General features: G+C 41.8%; 1 protein-coding gene across 6 annotated transcripts in view; it reads right to left on the bottom strand.

Annotated features, from left to right (window-relative positions):
• LOC139567041 (serine/threonine-protein kinase MARK1-like) overlaps nucleotides 1–19,039 on the bottom strand; it is a 95,003-nt gene extending 75,964 nt beyond the window's left edge. For 2 of the 6 annotated variants that reach the window (XM_071388475.1, XM_071388474.1), the window contains exon 1: nucleotides 18,428–19,039. In XM_071388475.1, the coding sequence (XP_071244576.1) occupies nucleotides 18,428–18,478 (51 nt within the window). In that variant the 5' untranslated portion in view covers nucleotides 18,479–19,039. The remainder of the gene's footprint in view (nucleotides 1–18,427) is intronic. The other 4 variants (XM_071388472.1, XM_071388476.1, XM_071388477.1 and 1 more) reach the window with 4 other exon arrangements.
• Nucleotides 19,040–19,829: the final 790 nt, after the last annotated feature.

Below are 19,829 nucleotides of genomic sequence, written 5' to 3' on the forward strand. Positions count from 1 at the left end.
TGGTAATATAACAACTGACCAGAACGTCGAGAATTCGCAAACCACACTTCTACTGGTTTCATTACTGTATTATTATAACACCTCTATTTAGTCTAATTAATCAGATGTTTGATGGACGGTTTTCAAAAGCAGCCCATTACACAGCACCAGTGCCCATTGTTGTTTTAACCAATTCTTTCCATCCAGATAATTCATGATGCCTACCTTCTGAATGGGGGTTAGGGGCAGGGTGTTTGCCCTTGCTTTTAGCAGTTCGCCACTTATTTCTGCTCAACTTGCTCGCTCATTCACGCTCGCATGGCTCGCTAAGCCCTAGCAACAGAACATTGTGTTTGGTAACACACGTCTTTCTCAATTCTCCTTCCTCGTCTGCCACTGGGTCTGGTCACTAAAGGCAAAATGAAGCTCTCAGGTCCTACTACCTTCACTCCTGAGCCTGTATTCATAAAGCATCTAAAGAGTGGGAATGGACTACAGGAAAAGGAGGGCCAAACAGGCCCCCAACATCGACGGGGCTGTAGTGGAGTGGGTCGAGAGTCGGTGTCCACATCACCAACAAACTATCATGGTCCAAACACAACAAGACAGTCGTGAAGAAGGCACGACAACACCTTTCCCCTCCTCAGGAGACTGAAAAGATTTGGCATGGGTCCCCAGATCCTCAAACAGTTCTACAGCTGCACCATCAAGAGCATCCTAACCGGTTGCATCACCGCCTGGTATGGCAACTGCTCGGCATCTGACCATAAGGCGCTAAAGAGGGTAGTTGGTACGGCCCAGTACATCACTGGGGCAAAGCTTCCTGCCATCCAGGACCTCTATACCAGGCGTTCACAGAGGAAGGCCCAACATTTTTTCAAAGACTTCAGTCTCCCAAGTCAAAGACAGTTCTCTCTGCTACCATACGGCAAAAGGTACCAGAGCACCAAATGTAGGTCCAAAAGGCTCCTTAAGAGCATCTACCCAACAGCCATAAGACTGCTGAACAATTAATCAAAATGGCCACCCAGACTATTTACATTGACCAATAAGGAGAGTGATGGAGTGCTGCATCAGATGACCTGGCCTCCATAATCACCTGACCTCAACCCAATTCAGATGATTTGGGATGAGTTGGACCGTAGAGTGAAGGAAACGCAGCCAACAAGTGCTCAGCATGTGGGAACTCCTTCAAGACTGTTGGAAAAGCATTCCAGGTGAAGCTGGTTAAGAGAATGCCAAGTGTGCAAAGGGGTCATCAAGGCAAAGGGTGTCTACTTTGAAGAATCTAAAATATATTTAGATTTGTTTTACACTTATTTGGTTACTACATGATTCCATGTGTTATTTCATAGTTGTGACATCTTCACTATCATTCTACAACGTAGAAAATAATAGAAATAAAGTCGGAAGTTTACATACACCTCAGACAAATACATTCAAACTCAGTTTTTCATTTAATCCTAGGAAAAATTCCCTGTCTTAGGTCAGTTAGGATCACCACTTTATTTTAAGAATGTGAAATGTCAGAATAATAGTAGAGAGAATGATTTATTTCAGCTTTTATTTATTTTATACATTCCCAGTGGAATGTAAGGAAAGAAATAAAAGCTGACAGTGTCAGGTCTGAATGAATGAATGAAACAACAGCATCGGACTCACTCCAGCTGTGGACTTACTTCCCTTTCACTACCAGGGTTTGTCTCGCACAAAACACGACAGAGGCCTAGAGCACTGAGGAATTACCTCAAAATCAACAACCACTTGGTGCAGAGGCTCATCTAACGGGAACAGACTGACGGTCATTGTAAGGGCAAGAGAAGTTTATCTAAGCCACTGAGGAAGCTTTGTCAGGTCCATTGACTTTGGCGCTGCTTTTTATTCTTTTCCACCTCTTGGGGATTTCAGAATCAAAGTTTTGAAAAACTATTGTCCAGTGTGGAAAAGTGAAACTCATGAGATTCAAATAAATGTATCTGAAAAGGGACTATTTCAAGAACTCCTGTGGGAACTAATATGGTTTGACCCTCGTGACTTCCAGTAAAACGCTCATTTAAAACACTACATCTATTGACCTCTGCACTCAAGAAGACATTTTGAGAAGGAATATGGTCTTGTTGAACAATATCAAAACCACACAAGGGTTGCATATCAGCTTATTGCCTGTGCTCATTTTGACAGTGATGTTAAGGTTAAGCTTCACAAAGTAGGAAATTGTAGCCCTGCAAGGACGTGAGGGAATTAATTGACCAATTCCTCCCGAGCTTAGAAAGCAGATACCTTCCCATACCTCATTTATGTCATCTAGAGCGCTGATGTCTGTAGAGGACACTCGAATTATGGAATTTCACCAACATTCTCTTCTCCCTTGCCTTGGGAGCGTTGATCAAATGAACCCAGGCAACTGCTCCAGCACCAACCTCAAACGTGGTCAATTTTGTACATCAACATGGTTGAGGACGTAATGCAGGCATGCCACAATGGCATCCGGCTTCACGGTCCCATCGATAAGCTGTCCGACCACGCAGAATGACAGAAAACTGGGACCGGTATAGGGATAGCATCTGACTAAGAAGAACTGTTGTTTCCACTTGTATCTGGGCTAGAGGTCAACCGATTATGATTTTTCAACGCCGATACCGATTATTGTAGGACCAAAAAAAGCCATTATTGATTATATATATTTGTAATAATGACAATTACAACAATACTGAATAGACACTTATTTTAACTTAATATAATACATAAATAAAATCTATTTAGTCTCAAATAAATAATGAAACATGCTCAATTTGGTTTAAATAATGCAAAAACAGTGTTGGAGAAGTAAAAGTGCAATATGTGCCATGTAAAAAAGCTAACGTTTAAGTTCCTTGTGCAGAACATGAGAACATATGAAAGCTGGTGGTTCCTTTTAAACATGAGTCTTCAATATTCCCAGTTAAGAAGTTTTAGGTTGTAGTTATTATAGGAATTATAGGACTATTTCTCTCTATACCATTTGTATGTCATATACCTTTGATTAATGCATGTTCTTATAGGAACTATAGTATTGCCAGCCTAATCTCAGGAGTTGATAGGCTTGAAGTCATAAACAGCGCTGTGCTGCAAGCATTGCGAAGAGCAGCTGGCAAATGCAGGAAAGTGCTGTTTGAATGAATGCTTACGAGCCTGCTGCTGCCTACCACAGCTCAGTTAGACCACTCTATCAAATAATAGACTTAATTATAATATTATAAACACACAGAAATACGAGCCTCGGGTTATTAATATGGTAAAATCCGGAAACTATCATTTCGAAAACAAAACGTTTATTCTTTCAGTGAAATACAGAACCATTCTGTATTTTATCGAATGGGTGGCATCCATAAGTCTAAATATTGCTGTTACATTGCACAACCTTCAATGTTATGTCATAATTACGTAAAATTCTGGCAAATTAATGACGGTCTTTGTTAGGAAGAAACAGTTCGCAACGAGCCAGGCGGCCCAAGCGGTTGCATATACTCGGACTCGGCATGTAATGAAGGCAAGACAAGTGACACAAATTCCCTAGTTAATATTGCCTGCTGGGGCCTCCCGGGTGGCGCAGTGGTCTAGAGCACTGCATCGCAGTGCTATGCTGCGCCACCAGAGTCTGGGTTCGCGCCCAGGCTCTGTCGCAGCCGGCCGCGACCGGGAGGTCCGTGGGGCGACGCACAATTGGCTTAGCGTCGTCCGGGTTAGGGAGGGTTTGGCCGGTAGGGATATCCTTGTCTCATCGCGCTCCAGCGACTCCTGTGGCGGGCCGGGCGCAGTGCGCGCTAACTGAGGGGGGCGGGTGCACGGTGTTTCCTCCGACACATTGGTGCGGCTGGCTTCCGGGTTGGAGGCGCGCTGTGTTAAGAAGCAGTGCGGCTTGGTTGGGTTGTGCTTCGGAGGACGCATGACTTTCGACCTTCGTCTCTCCCGAGCCCGTACGGGAGTTGTAGCGATGAGACAAGATAGTAATTACTAGCGATTGGATACCACGAAAATTGGGGAGAAAAGGGGATAAAATTTATTTAAAAAATAAAAAATAAAAAAAATAAAAATATTGCCTGCTAACATTAATTTATTTTAACTAAATATGCAGCTTTTAAAATATATACTTGTGTATTGATTTTAAGAAAGGCATTGATGTTCATGGTTAGGTACATGGTGCAACGATTGTGCTTTTTTCGCGAATGCACTTTTGTTAACTTCTCTAGGGTAGGGGGCACTATTTTCACCTCCGGATGAAAAGCGTGCCCAAAGTAAACTGCCTGCTACTCAGGCCCAGAAGCTAGGATATGCATATAATTGGTAGATTTGGTTTCCAAAACTGTTAAAAATAATGTCTGTGAGTATAACAGAACTGCTTTGGCAGGCAAAAACCCGAGAAGCATCCATCCAGGAAGTAGGATTATTTTTATTTTTGTAGTTTCTATTCAATGTCATTACAGTATCCATTCACTTAGGACTCAAATTGCAGTTCCTATGCCTTCCATTAGATGCCAACAGTCTTTAGAAATTGTTTCAGGCTTGTATTCTGAAAAATGAGGGAGTAAGACCAGTCTGAATGACTGGACCCTAAAGTGTCACAGAGCTTTTTCATGCGCAATCCCGAGAGCACGCCTTTCTTGTTTACCTTTTATATTGACAACGTTATTGTCCGGTTGAAATATTATCGATTATTTAGGCTAAAAACAACTTGAGGATTGAATATAAACATCGTTTGACATGTTTCTATGAACTTTATGGATACAATTTGGATTTGTCTGCCTGTTGTGACTGCGTTTGAGCCTGTGGATTACTGAAGCAAACACGAACAAAACGTAGGTTTTTGGATATAAAGAGACTTTATCGAACAAAACGAACATTTATTGAGTAAATTAATGTCTTCTGAGTGCAACCACATGAAGATCATCAAAGTGATTAATTTTATCTCTATTTCTGACTTGTGTAACTCTTCTACTTGGCTGGTTACTGTTTGTAATGATTTGTCTGCTGGGCGCTGTTCTCAGATAAATCACGTGGTATGCTTTCGCCGTAAAGACTTTTTGAAATCTGACACCGTGGTTGGATTCACAAGAAGTTAATCTTTCAACCCATGTATAACACTTGCATTTTTTCTGAATTTTTATAATCAGTATTTCTGTTTTTGAATTTGGCGCTCTGCAATTTCACTGGATGTTGGTCAGGTGGGACGCCGTCCCACGTACCCTAGAGAGGTTAAATCCTCCCCCGTTTGGCGAAGTAGGCTGTGATTCGATGATAAATTAACAGGCACCGCTTTGATTATACGCAACGCAGGACAAGCTAGTTAACCTAGTAATATCGTCAACCATGTGTAGTTAACTAGTGATTATGTGAAGAGAGATTGTTTTTTATAAGTTTAATGCTAGCTAACAAGTTACCTTGGCTCCTTGCTGCACTCACGTAACAGGTGGTCAGCCTGCCACGCAGTCTCCTCGTGGATTGCAATGTAATCGGCCATAATCGGCGTCCAAAAACGCCAATTACCGATTGTTATGAAAACTTGAAATCAGCCATGCCGATTAAATCGGTCAACCTCTAATCTGGGCATTCGTTATGAACCTCTTGTTTCGTTCCTCTCACAGATCAGACAGACATAGCTACCGATTTGTCTGATTCGTGGTCACAGACTTTCCAAAAGCTAGAGAGTTACACAAGTTGCATGAGGGCTGCATCATCTGCTGCACTTAAGGTCATCTTTTTCTGGTCTTCATTTTGGTATTATTATATCAATTAGTTTAATCCTTTATCTACTAGGGAGAGATGCAAATGCAACATTGACACTGGGAGTCAGATGCATTGAGCTGTGATGCAATTAGCTTACGACTTATGCTAATTTCCAGTCCCTAATTAACATAAGCGTACCAAAACCAATGAGATTTATTACCTGCTGAAGTGGATACACGTGACAGGATTCTTTACGTTTCCATCCAAGTGAGCCTCCATTGGCTGCTAGTAAGTGTACACAACACTTGTGCTTATGCAGCGCCAAAGATGATCTGTATCGACCATTGCAGGTCTCTTGCGGGCACTAGCTATAAATGTTGCCATATGTGCCACAGGGTTGCAAGGTTACTCTGCTACGCATCAAATGTGATCTAAATGGAACAGGGCCTGGAGTGGGTGCATACTGTTAATCGTAAACACATTTACAGGACACCAATGGAACCATTCCTGTTCTTGCTTCACCCTTACGAGTCAGGGCCATGGACTGATGTGTAGTTTGAGAAACTAAATGCATTAGTTGTTTCTCAAGAAATGTCTGTTTATGATTCATTCCTAGGGGACTATTATGTATAAGCTAAGCTGACCAAGGGTCATTTAATATGAAAGGAGCAGTAGAAAGTGAGCCATACTTTGATGTCCACTGAGAGCCATGTTCTCTTCACAAAGTGGTTACGAGTCAAGGTTGTTCTGTGAGAAACATTCTTCACTGTAGGCCTATATTTCAGCATTGCACCATATCTTGAAGATATTGCTATAACACTAATAATCAGTTCCTGGGAAGCAGAAGATGCTAGTAAAAGTATGCAACTGAAATTATCTGCAACATTGAGGGCAATGCAACAAAAACCAAAAAAATCTGATACAAAGGAGTCCACTTAATTCAAATTAACAGCAAGCTATATGTTAGCAAACAATTGATTAATGCCAAGTTCATTATTGAGCTCTTGTGGGGGCGGCAACTAGCCTAGTGGGTAGGAGCATTGGGCCAGTAACCGAAAGGTTGCTGGGTCGAATCCCCGAGCTGACAAGGTAAAAAAAAAAAAGTAATTCTGCCCTTGAGCAAGGCATTAAGTTATTTTCATACAATCCAGATGACCGCAGTGAAAGACACCGAGGAGCCACTTCTCTATCAGCCAACAGTGGATTCTGTTTCCTTTCCTGGAAAGCAGGTAGAAGCACCAGAGGTTCTTTCTGTGGTGTTTTCTATTAATACCACTAAAAACGCCAGCGTTTATGTGACAATGAGCGCACTGCCTGTACACAGCATTCCAGAAAGGTACATTAGCCCACCCCCACCGGCCCGCCTCTTAGAAAGCCTCACTCCTTTCTCAGACCCCTTGGCGCTTGTTATGCAATTGTTGGGCCGGTTGAAAAGCCATGCAGTAAATCAAATCAAATCAAATCAAATTTTATTAGTCACATACACATGGTTAGCAGATGTTAATGCGAGTGTAGCGAAATGCTTGTGCTTCTAGTTCCGACAATGCAGTAATAACAACAAGTAATCTAACCTAACAATTCCACAACTACTACCTTATACACACAAGTGTAAAGGGATAAAGAATATGTACATAAAGATATATGAATGAGTGATGGTACAGAAATATGGTAAGCTTCAGTGAACTCCTCTCTCTTTCCCTCGCTCAGTCTTTCACTCTCACTTTCTTTACATTTACATTTACATTTAAGTCATTTAGCAGACGCTCTTATCCAGAGCGACTTACAAATTGGTGCATTCACCTTATGATATCCAGTGGAACAACCACTTTACAATAGTGCATCTAACTCTTTTAAGGGGGGGGGGTTAGAAGGATTACTTTATCCTATCCTAGGTATTCCTTAAAGAGGTGGGGTTTCAGGTGTCTCCGGAAGGTGGTGATTGACTCCGCTGACCTGGCGTCGTGAGGGAGTACGACGTCTTTACAGAGATAGTTACTGGTTCCTTTCAGCCTGAGGGCTGTTAGTAGTAGTGCATTGCCTGCGGGCAACAATGGGCGGTCTTCTTTATGCCAATCTGATGGAAAGGGCACCATTTTCCCCCCCAGAGGTTAATTTTCTTCTGATTTATTATCATCATTTTTTGTAGCAAGACCAAAAGGTTTCATTTATGCACAGGAAGCAACTTTATACATCCCACAAAGTGATACAAAATTATGAGCTCTTGGACTTTAAAAAACACATTTCTCAAATCTTACCAACTCTGTCCTGCTTTTGATAAATATTTGATGAGGTTATTTCCATCTCAATATATACCTTTTAATATGTGGAGAGAGGCAGTTATTTGGCAAATGCAGGACACACAAGTTTATCCATTAAACTGATTCAATGTGGGGGGGGGGGGTATTGAAGCCAGTCAAGCTTTTGATCTGGCCCAGACAAGTTGCAGTTGTCAGATAATCATCGACAAACATCCAAGAGACTTGTCACCTGCATTTAGTCACATTACTCTGATACAGGCTCTCCTAGAAGATTTAGAAACAAACAAAAAGCAAATCCCCCCCCTCAACTTATTCCAAGCAGTCTTGAACACAGCTATAATTTTTAGGAATTCACAATGTTTCACTACATAGAACAGTGCCCTGATTCTTTCGACAGCAATATCAAGATTCTAATCATTAGCCTACTATTACACTGAACATTCAAAGACAGTGATTTGCAATTTATTTTTCGGCATTACACAATGTCTTGTAATAGGGCACTTAACTGGATTGTAATGGAAAATCGGCCCTGCCACTGCAGCTAAGAGGAAAGAGGACCCAGTTCTGTCAACTTGCATGTCTTCAAACCCCATTATCTTTCAGTGCAGTATTTTACAGTAAGTTGACAAACAAGTCGTTCTGGAATCAGACAATGAGTAAAGCACTCATTTCTCTTTTTCAATTGCCTTTCCCCTGACATAACCTGGTCATTTCAAACACAGAACTGAAATGTGATATCTGTCAAGAGTAACTACGCTTTTGATGCCTGCCTTTTCAACGTTAGCTTACCTCAATGTAGGCAACGCTTTGAAATGAACGTGTATTTTAAGGATGAAATTCTTACCCACCTTAGCCCCAATAAATTTATATGGAATGAGACACATGAACAAAGCTGTGTAGAAGAATGCACAGTTCATCAGAACTACTGTAGCCTACTGACTTCAAAATATACCCCTCCTGACGGCATGGATCAATACCTCACAGAGAAAGGGCAGTAGCACTTTGCCTTTCCATGTGGCATGCCATGCTCAAATGTATTAACTTATTTCATTAGTCAGCCATTAAATCTAGCATGTATTGAGGCAATAAGCAGACTAGAGACAGACAATATAATAATGGAAGTGACGTATAGATTCACAAAATAAAAGGTTAAGTCATGTGGAACTCATGGAATGGAATGTCATTCATCCAATGAGCAGTGCATATGTCAAGGGATGCATTTGCTCCATACATTTTTTGGTAGCCCACTGATGGTTGACTGAAGAGATTTTATATCCAAATGAATTATGCCAAAAACAGCAGTCCGCAGATACTGCTGACCCAGTCTAGGTGGACCGCTACCAGTTGTAGATAGGGTTGCAAAGGGTGGACATTTTCCATGGGAAGTTAAACCCGGGAAAATCGGGGAATTTTGATTAAATTCATTTTCAAAAAGTTGAGAAGTCATCCTTTTTTGTGGGATACACGTAAGGCAATTCTAGGTCTTGTGGCATATTTTGGTTAAACTATCCCCAATTCAATGGAATTGCAACCCCTTCCATCACATGTGCAGTGCACTCTTCCATCACATGTACAGCTGATTCTCAAGATCTTGCACACTAATGAGATGCTATTGAGCCCACACTACTACACTGTCTGAGCCAAGGACTACATACTTTCTGGTAAGTTTTGATTACAATACTGGGTGGGGTGAATATATTTTATATGGCACACCAATTTCTTTTGTTAACTAGTAAATAGTAGCCTACAGCAAAGTGTGTTTAAATCATTTCTAACTTGTTAACAATTTATGCTAGTTAGTTTTTGCTACCATGTGGTTTTTTTTTTAATCTTACAAAGGAGTTGTTTAATCTAACTGCTTAACTATTTATCTGTACGTGGAATTGTATTTGTTTGTTTTTTTACAATTTTTTCCCAAATCTTTACAGGGAAATGCCACGGGCACTATCTGATGTGTGGAGACATTTCACTGCAGCTAATGTAGAAGGAAAAACTGTGTACATTTGCAAATACTGTGCCAAATCATATGTGAAGAATGCAACAAAGATGCAGAATCATCTGGCCAAGTGCATAAAGTTCACTCAGCGCTCACAACAAGCAACCTCTGACAAAAGTCCCTCTACTTCTATTTGAGGTGAAAATGATGAATCAGACACCTTATCGATAGCAACAGCTCATGGTCCTCCTGGAATCAGAAGTTTTTTTGACTCAATGGAGAAACGTAGTCAGAGAATTGCTGATGAATGTCTTGCTCGAGCTATGTATGCAACTGGATGACCTCTGATGCTCACAGGCAATGTGTATTGAAGTAGAGGTCATTTCATGTTTTCATAACAATCAGTAATCTGCATTTTTTGGATGTCGATTATGGCCGATTACATTACGAGGAAACTGCGTGGCAGGCTGACCACCTGTTATGCGAGTGCAGCAAGGAGCCAAGGTAAGTTGCTGGCTAGCATTAAACTTATCTTATGAAAAACAATCAATCTTCACATAATCACTAGTTAACTACACATGGTTGATGACATTACTAGGTTAACTAGCTTGTCCTGCATTGCATATAATCAATGCATTGCCTGTTAATTTATCATCGAATCACAGCCTACTTCGCCAAACGAGGAGGATTTAACAAAAGCGCATTCGCAAAAAAAGCATATTCGTTGCACGAATGTACCTAACCATAAACATCAGTGCCTTTCTTAAAATCAATACACAGAAGTATATATTTTTTTAAAACCTGCATATTTGGTTAAAATAAATTCATGTTAGCAGGCAATATTAACTAGGGAAATAGTGTCACTTCTCTTGCGTTCATTAAACGCAGAGTCAGGGTATATGCAACATTTTGGGCCGCCTGGCTCGTTGCAAACTAATTTGCCAGAATTTTACATAATTATGACATAACATTGAAGGTTGTGCAATGTAACAGCAATATTTAGACTTAAGGTTGCCACCCGTTCGATAAAATACGGAATGGTTCCGTATTTCACTGAAAGAATAAACGTTTTGTTTTCAAAATGACAGTTTCCGGATTTGACCATAATGACCAAAGGCTCGAATTTCTGTGTGTTTATTATATTATAATTAAGCCTATTATTTGATATTTGATAGAGCAGTCTGAGCGGTGGTAGGCAGCAGCAGGCTCGTAACCATTCATTCAAACTCTACTGCGTTTGCCAGCAGCTCTTAGCAATGCTTGAAGCACAGCGCTGTTTATGACTTCAAGCCTATCAACTCCTGAGATTAGGCTGGCAATACTAAAGTGCCTATAAGAACATCCAATAGTCAAAGACATATGAAATACAAATCGTATAGAGAGAAATAGTCCAATAATTCCTATAATAACAACTACAATATCTTACCTGGGAATATTGAAGACTCATGTTAAAAGGAACCACCAGCTTTCATATGTTCTCATGTTCTGAGCAAGGAACTTAAACGTTAGCTTTTTTACATGGCACATATTGCACTTTTACTTCTCCAACACTGTGTTTTGCATTATTTAAACTAAATTGATCACGTTTCATTATTTATTTGAGACCAAATAGATTTGATTTATGTATTATATTAAATTAAAATAACAGTGTTCATTGTTCATTCAGTATTGTTGTAATTGTCATTATTACAAATATACACTGCTCCAAAAAATAAAGGGAACACTAAAATAACACATCCTAGATCTGAATGAATGAAATATTCTTATTAAATACTTTTTTCTTTACATAGTTGAATGTGCTGACAACAAAATCACACAAAAATTATCAATGGAAATCAAATTTATCAACCCATGGAAGTCTGGATTTGGAGTCACACTCAAAATTAAAGTGGAAAACCACACTACAGGCTGATCCAACTTTGATGTAATGTCCTTAAAACAAGTCAAAATGAGGCTCAGTAGTGTGTGTGGCCTCCACGTGCCTGTATGACCTCCCTACAACGCATGGGCATGCTCCTGATGAGGTGGTGGATGGTCTCCTGAGGGATCTCCTCCCAGACCTGGACTAAAGCATCCGCCAACTCCTGGACAGTCTGTGGTGCAACGTGGCGTTGGTGGATGGAGCGAGACATGATGTCCCAGATGTGCTCAATTGGATTCAGGTCTGGGGAACGGGCGGGCCAGTCCATAGCATCAAAGCCTTCCTCTTGCAGGAACTGCTGACACACTCCAGCCACATGAGGTCTAGCATTGTCTTGCATTAGGAGGAACCCAGGGCCAACCGCACCAGCATATGGTCTCACAAGGGGTCTGAGGATCTCATCTCGGTACCTAATGGCAGTCAGGCTACCTCTGGCGAGCACATGGGGGGGCTGTGCGGCCCCCCAAAGAAATGCCACCCCACACCATGACTGACCCACCGCCAAACCGGTCATGCTGGAGGATGTTGCAGGCAGCAGAACGTTCTCCACGGCGTCTCCAGAATCTGTCACATGTGCTCAGTGTGAACCTGCTTTCATCTGTGAAGAGCACAGGGCGCCAGTGGCGAATTTGCCAATCTTGGTGTTCTCTGGCAAATGCCAAACGTCCTGCACGGTGTTGGGCTGTAAGCACAACCCCCACCTGTGGACGTCGGGCCCTCATACCACCCTCATGGAGTCTGTTTCTGACCGTTTGAGCAGACACATGCACATTTGTGGCCTGCTGGAGGTCATTTAGCAGGGCTCTGGCAGTGCCCCTCCTGCTCCTCCTTGCACAAAGGCGGAGGTAGCGGTCCTGCTGCTGGGTTGTTGCCCTCCTACGGCCTCCTCCACGTCTCCTGATGTACTGGCCTGTCTCCTGGTAGCGCCTCCATGCTCTGGACACTACGCTGACAGACACAGCAAACCTTCTTGCCACAGCTCGCATTGATGTGCCATCCTGGATGAGCTGCACTACCTGAGCCACTTGTGTGGGTTGTAGACTCCGTCTCATGCTACCACTAGAGTGAAAGCACCGCCAGCATTCAAAAGTGACCAAAACATCAGCCAGGAAGCATAGGAACTGAGAAGTGGTCTGTGGTCACCACCTGCAGAACCACTCCTTTATTGGGGGTGTCTTGCTAATTGCCTATAATTTCCACCTGTTGTCTATTCCATTTGCACAACAGCATGTGAAATTTATTGTCAATCAGTGTTGCTTCCTAAGTGGACAGTTTGATTTCACAGAAGTGTGATTGACTTGGAGTTACATTGTGTTGTTTAAGTGTTCCCTTTATTTTTTTGAGCAGTGTATATAAATAGACATTGGCCGATAAATCTGCTTTTTTTGGTCGGTATCGGCGTTGAAAAATCATAATCGGTTGACCTCTAATTGGAAGAGATTTCTGAATGTTCTTCGCGCAGCATACACCCCTCCAACCAGACATGCCTAATCTACTCATTTGCTGAATGCAGAGTTCAACAGGGTTCCAGTGAAGGTCAAGCAAATCATAGAGAAAGCAAAATGTATTGCAATCATCTCTGATGGGTGGTCGAATGTTTGTGGGCAAGGAATAATTAACTACATCATCTCCACCCCTCAACCAGTGTTCTACAAGAGCATAGACACAAGGGAGAATAGACACACCAGTCTCTACATAGCAGATGAGCTGAAGCAGTCAACAATGACCTTGGACCACAGAAGGTATTTTCACTGGTGACAGACAATGCTGAGAACATGAAGGCTGCTTGGTCTAAAGTGGAGGAGTCCTACCCTCACATCACACCCATTGGCTGTGCTGCTCATGCATTGAAACCGCTCCTCAAGGACATCATGGCACTGAAAACAATGGATACACTCTACAAGAGAGCCAAGGAAATGGTTATAGCAGCAATCTTCCTCACCAAGCAAAGTGAGAAGAATAAGAGCACCACATTGAAGCTGCCCAGCAACACCCGTTGGGGTGGTGTTGTCATCATGTTTGACAGTCTCCTGGAGGGGAAGGAGTCTCTCCAAGAAATCGCCATATCACAGTCTGCCGAAATTGGACAGCCCCATCAAGAGGATCCTCCTGGATGATGTATCTTGGAAGAGTGGTAAGCAGCCTGAAACCTATGGCAGTAGCCATTGCACAGATTGAGGGAGACGATGCCATCCTGTCTGATGTTCAGACTGCTTGCAGACAGACTTAAGAGAAGAAATCCTTACTGCCCTGCCCACTTCACTGTTCTTATTTATCCGTTACTTTACCAGGTAAGTTGACTGAGAACACGTTCTCATTTACAGCAACGACCTGGGGAATAGTTACAGGGGAGAGGAAGGGGCTGAATGAGCCAACTGTAAACTGGAGATGATTAGGTGACCATGATGGTATGAGGGACAGCTTGGGAATTTAGCCAGGACACCTGTGTTAACACCTCTACTCTTACGATAAGTGCCATGGGATCTTTAATGACCTCAGAGAGTCAGGACATCCATTTAACATCCCATCCGAAAGACAGCACCCTACACAGGGCAGTGTCTGGGGCATTGGGATATTTTTTAGACCAGAGGAAAGAATTGCCTCCTACTGGCCCTCCAACACCACTTCCAGCAGCACCTGGTCTCCCACCCAGGGACTGACCAGGACCAACCCTGCTTAGCTTCAGAAGCAAGCCAGCCGTGGTATGCAGGGTGGTATGCTGCTGGCTGTTGCTCCAAGCAGAGGAAACTGAAGTTCTGAAATACATCAAAAAGCGTGAAGACTTCTGCCTGAAGCCCATACACGCTGCAGCATACATGTTAGATCCCAAGTATGCTGGCAAGAGCATCCTGTCTGGTGCAGAGATCAACAAGGCCTATGGTGTCATCACTGCCATGTCTCGCCACCTTGGCCTGGACAAGGACAAGGTACTTGGCAGTCTGGCCAAGTACACCTCCAAGCAAGGGCTTTGGGATGGAGATGCAATCTCATCAGCCACCTGGTGGAAGGGACTTTGTGGATCTGAGGCTCTTTCCCCTGTTGCCTCCATCATCCTCCAAATCCCACCAACATCAGCCACCTCAGAGCGCAACTGGTCCTTGTTTGGGAACACACACCAAAGCACGTAACAGGCTGATCAATACAAGGGTCAAAAAATTGGTGGCCATCCTGGCAAATTTGAGGCTTGTTGAGCCTGACAACAAGCCATCCTCAACAAGGTTGGAAAGTGACAGTGAATATGAGGCCTCAGAGTCTGATGTTCAAGAGGTGGACATTGGAGGAGGCCCAGGGAGAAGACATGGAAGCCTGAGAGGAAGATAACCAAAGCTTTAGTTTCTAGACTATCATTTTACAGATGTATGTTGAAAATGTTTTTGGGAGATGCGATTCAATATTCCCTTTCTTTTGTTGTTCAGTGAAATCATCCCATGTGAAGCGTCAGCTCATTTAATTAAAGTTCAATTCGTAAGTATATTTTTCTATTAGAAGGATTTAATCATTTGCAATTATGTCTACTTATGATAAGGTAAAAGGTTTATGTTTCTGTCTCCATATGATATGGTAAATATTTCCAACACAAAAAACATCTACATTTAAATGGTATTCATATTAATTTGCATATATTTCCATTAATTCCCATATATTCCCACAGAAAGTATCCACCTCTGAATATTCCCCAAAACAAGCAACCCTAGTTGTAGGCCTATTAACCATGTCATGTGACATTCCAAAAGAATGATAGACTGGTTCGGAAAGTTTAGAAAATCTCCACAATACCTATATTCTCACAAGTCAGTCTAGTGTTTATAAGGCAAGATTCACCCATTTTAAACGTTACTGTTTTTGTGCATCTCTGAGTGAAGTTCTATCGATTCCCTGGGTAATTTAATGTTTTCATGTGTATCTGAGCTATTCGCCGTTCAAGCAGGCAGAAATAAAGCCGGTATGACGAGTTTTGCGTCATAAAATATATTTGACCATTGGCTTTCATACTTTACTAATTCTGCGCGCTGCCCATTCAGATGAACAGAAGTTGTGTATGCGAAGCTGCATTGGTTGGGAATTTTGGAGAGGTGTGCATTCGGAATGGGCATTCCCCGCAGACAGTCTCAGAGGCACATAGCTATGTCACAATGGGACGCCAGACTATCACGTCTCTGCGTCGGTGGACTCTGAATTACGCTTTACACGTGGTGCCAACAGTCATTCATTAACCTGCACAATCGCAAACCCTTTTCTCAGTGACAGTTCAAAAACTTGACTGGCTTCATTATTAAAGTCCAACTGAAAGCGTTTTAGCAACATCAAATATTGTTAAAAATCTGCTCATACACCACCAGGAATAATGACACTTCTACATTTTCTGACAAGCGAGCACTTAGTCATTTTCACGAATTTTCATAGAATGTTTGGGAATGACATGATACATTTCTATAGAAACATAGAGTAGGAATCAAACCAGCAGTGCTTTTGGACAATTAATAAACAATGCAGTAATTAAAACCTAATAAAAAAAGCATACGTCTTGTCCAAGACTGTAGTCTACATAGACCGGTGCACCATAGCCAATCATAGCTACACTAAGCCTATACGCAAACAAGCCATTTGCCACATGGCCCTGCCATCATTCACCTTGAACTAGACTGTTTACAGGCAGTAGCAACAGCGCAACTTTAGATCATTACAAAGCAGTCGCCAAAAGCCACAAAATACACCTGAGTGGATTTATGAAAATATATGAATACAACAGGAGTCCTCTTACATTAGGGAACTTTTACAGTCCTATCGATGAAACAACCATGAAAAGGTAGGCTCGCTCTCCCTCAGTTGCCTATCAACAACAAGAGCAACAACTAATGTTAGCCAGAGAGAGATGAGCTAAAATCTAAAGAGGGAACAGTAGATAAGCCCTCAAACTTTTCAGCTTGGCCGTCAAAATTGCACTGATAAATTATAGTTAATCGTAACCTGCTCGCCCTTCTGCAGCTTGCCTGACCTAGCGGTTAAGAAAGATGGGCAAGTAACTTAAAGGTTGCTGGTTCGAATCCCCGAGATGACTAGGTGAAAAATCTGTCTATGTGCCTTAACCTTAATCGCTCCTGTAAGTTTCTCTGGATAAGAGCATCATTTTAAATTACTTAAAATGTAAATGTCAATGCATGCTTGTTCCAACCAATGATTTATATACACATTCGATGACTAACAGGTGGCACTGTGTTGATGCCACCGTGCCTCCATCTTGGCACTCCCCCATCATTGTAAAAAAATATTTTGGAAGCTACAGAAACGCATTTATAAGTGTCTACATTGACACGTTTATTATATTACAGACACCTTAATGCATATGTTTAAATTATATTATGTGAGCTAAACTTCAAAATAAAAAATGATAATCTTAAAAAAACATTCCTTAAAGTAATTTTTAGAGATGACTAATTCTACTGTCCACATCAAAAACGTTAAATATGTAATTTTGCCTTTAAAAACATTTAAATAATGTAGAATACCATTCATTCCTATGGAGGACTGCGCCTACCGGGGAGTGTCAATATGGCCGACCGGTAGCTTCAAAGCCTGTCAATGGCCAATACATAGGATCAGCAATCCAGGGTTTATATACATCATTGGTCACACAACCTACGTTTTGACATCTGAATTTTCAAACTCATAGACAGCTTTGTGGATGCAGACTGACCATCGATGAGATCAAAATAATAGTTCCATGTGTTGAGTGTTTAACAATGACACTGTTACAAACAGGAGTAAAAGCTTATATTTGGGGGTAAGACACTTGAACTAAACTCATGAGGCATTTAGGAGTTATATTCTTAAAGAATGAATGGGTATTTAGCCTATCATTAAATTACAAGTCAAAAAATTGATGTAAAAACTAGACCTACCTGTAACAACTACGTGAAAGCCATGTAAATTGTCTTAAATCAAAGCAAAATGCGTCATTAAAACGACAGTACGACAGACGATAATCATTCAAGGCACTTAGACGGCCTGCTGAGCTAGATTTCTTCCCGCACGTAGGCCTACCATGATCTCAAAGTTGAGTCACAGCTTTTGAACATAGTCAAGATCTAATGTTGCAGTAAGCTAACAATAGCAATTGTCCTATGCTATGGCACATTTTAAAAGCGGCCTCCTCCAGAAATTGAGATACGTTGTAACTTTGGCTGTTATAATCAGCGAGGACCGACAGACACAAGGTAACATTGTATCTGATTTGTCGGCTACAGTTTCCCATACATAGATAACCGAAAGCATCAGAACACATCCTTTAGGACGCAGTCTTCCACGCAGACATGGCCAAATTCTAGCTACAACTATGAATGTTTACGTGTAGCCTTATAGTCTACAATGGCATGCGTAAAATTTAATCCGACGAACGATTTCAAATGCTATAATGTTTTAAAAAATGACAATGGCAGAGGATGGGTAACGTTAGCTAATATCCCTATTGCCCCAGTGGGCTATGCGGCTAGCCTGCTGACCGATAGGTTACACAGACAAGCCCAATTTCAGCGTTATGATTCACACGTACCACCACACAAACTCAGCCAAAAATAATATCGTACTTAGAAAAATATAAGCCATAGGGAAGAAGGAACATTGGATACTTACATTCTCTGTATCACGCTCATTCACTGTGGGCAATGGCGTTCTGGTCGACATTTTGTGTGTACAGGCCGCTAAGCACCGAGCTTGGCAGCCGCCGAGAACAGTGCGACGAGTGAAAATATTAAATTGGACTTTTTTTTACACCACCGGCATTTCCTACCCGACGGTCCAAACAGCAGTATTCCAAACTACAGCATATCTACCTCAAGGCCCGCTCGGAGCCAGCGCAGGTCTATCTATGCTGATAGATGCGCCCCCGGGTACGAGGCAAGCGAGTGTAGCGGGCCGAAAGAACCGATAGGAGTTCGTATGAAGGAAAGAATCCAGCATTGATCCACCCTGATATATAGGCTGACACACACTAGGAAAACGAACGCGAGATGGGGGAGTAGTAGTAAAAGGAACACCCTACACAGAAGCGACCTTCATTCCCCCCCAAAGGCTTGGACGCATGCATGCATGCATGCAGGGTAGCCTACGCGGGTACAACCAGTGTTCATGGAATATCTTTTATAGAACGCATGCAAGCAAAAACATTATATTCCTTCGCAACGCTGTAAGACGAAAGAATTCAATATGAATTGAAGAAAATGTTTATGAGGACGTATTTGTGGTAGCAGGAGGAGGTTCTTGATTGTTGACATATGCTGCCAAGGATATGCATGCATGCGCGAACTGTTTTGTTTGGAAAGCATCATCATGATCATCATTCTTGGGCGGTAAATCATCTCGAGATTTAAAGAATGACCTTCCTAAACATTCGAAGTACCCTATTTGTAAGCATACCATAATTTTGGTCATTGATTCCTGGTCAAAATGCATCGACTTCGTATACATTCATTACAAATACAAGGAAATGATCACCTTGTTTAGTAATAGAACTAAAAAGCCATACCTAAGACTTTCGTCTATTATTTGCAATGTCAAAAACTAGTGAAATGTGCCAACGTTGCCATCTAGCGTTTATAATTCGGAATTGCATTATGTTAATTTGCCTTTACGCTGTACCCTAACACGCCTGAGACTGAATCTATATGCTAGCGTTCAGTTATACAAGTGACTAGGTATCCTATTCCCTTTCCGCCAATGTCATCATCATATGTTATGCTACATTTCTGGTACCCCGTGTACATAGGCAAGTTATCGTTACTCATTGTTTTTCTATTATTTCATTTTTCCCCTCTGCATTTTGTACGTAAGTAAGCATTTCACTGTTCGTCTACTTTACATCCAGTTGTTTAGGAAGCATGTGACACGATTTGATTTCAGGTCCTATGTGTAATTTGTAAGGTAATGAAATGCACTTACAGTTGTGCAATGGAGCAGAATGTTGTTTTCTCTTTTCAAAACTGGTTGAATGGCAATTGTTTACCCTGTAGGGTACGTTAGGCAGGGCTGGGGAGTA

The sequence above is a fragment of the Salvelinus alpinus genome, unplaced genomic scaffold (genome assembly GCF_045679555.1).
Source record: "Salvelinus alpinus unplaced genomic scaffold, SLU_Salpinus.1 scaffold_40, whole genome shotgun sequence".
NCBI lineage: Eukaryota > Metazoa > Chordata > Actinopteri > Salmoniformes > Salmonidae > Salvelinus > Salvelinus alpinus.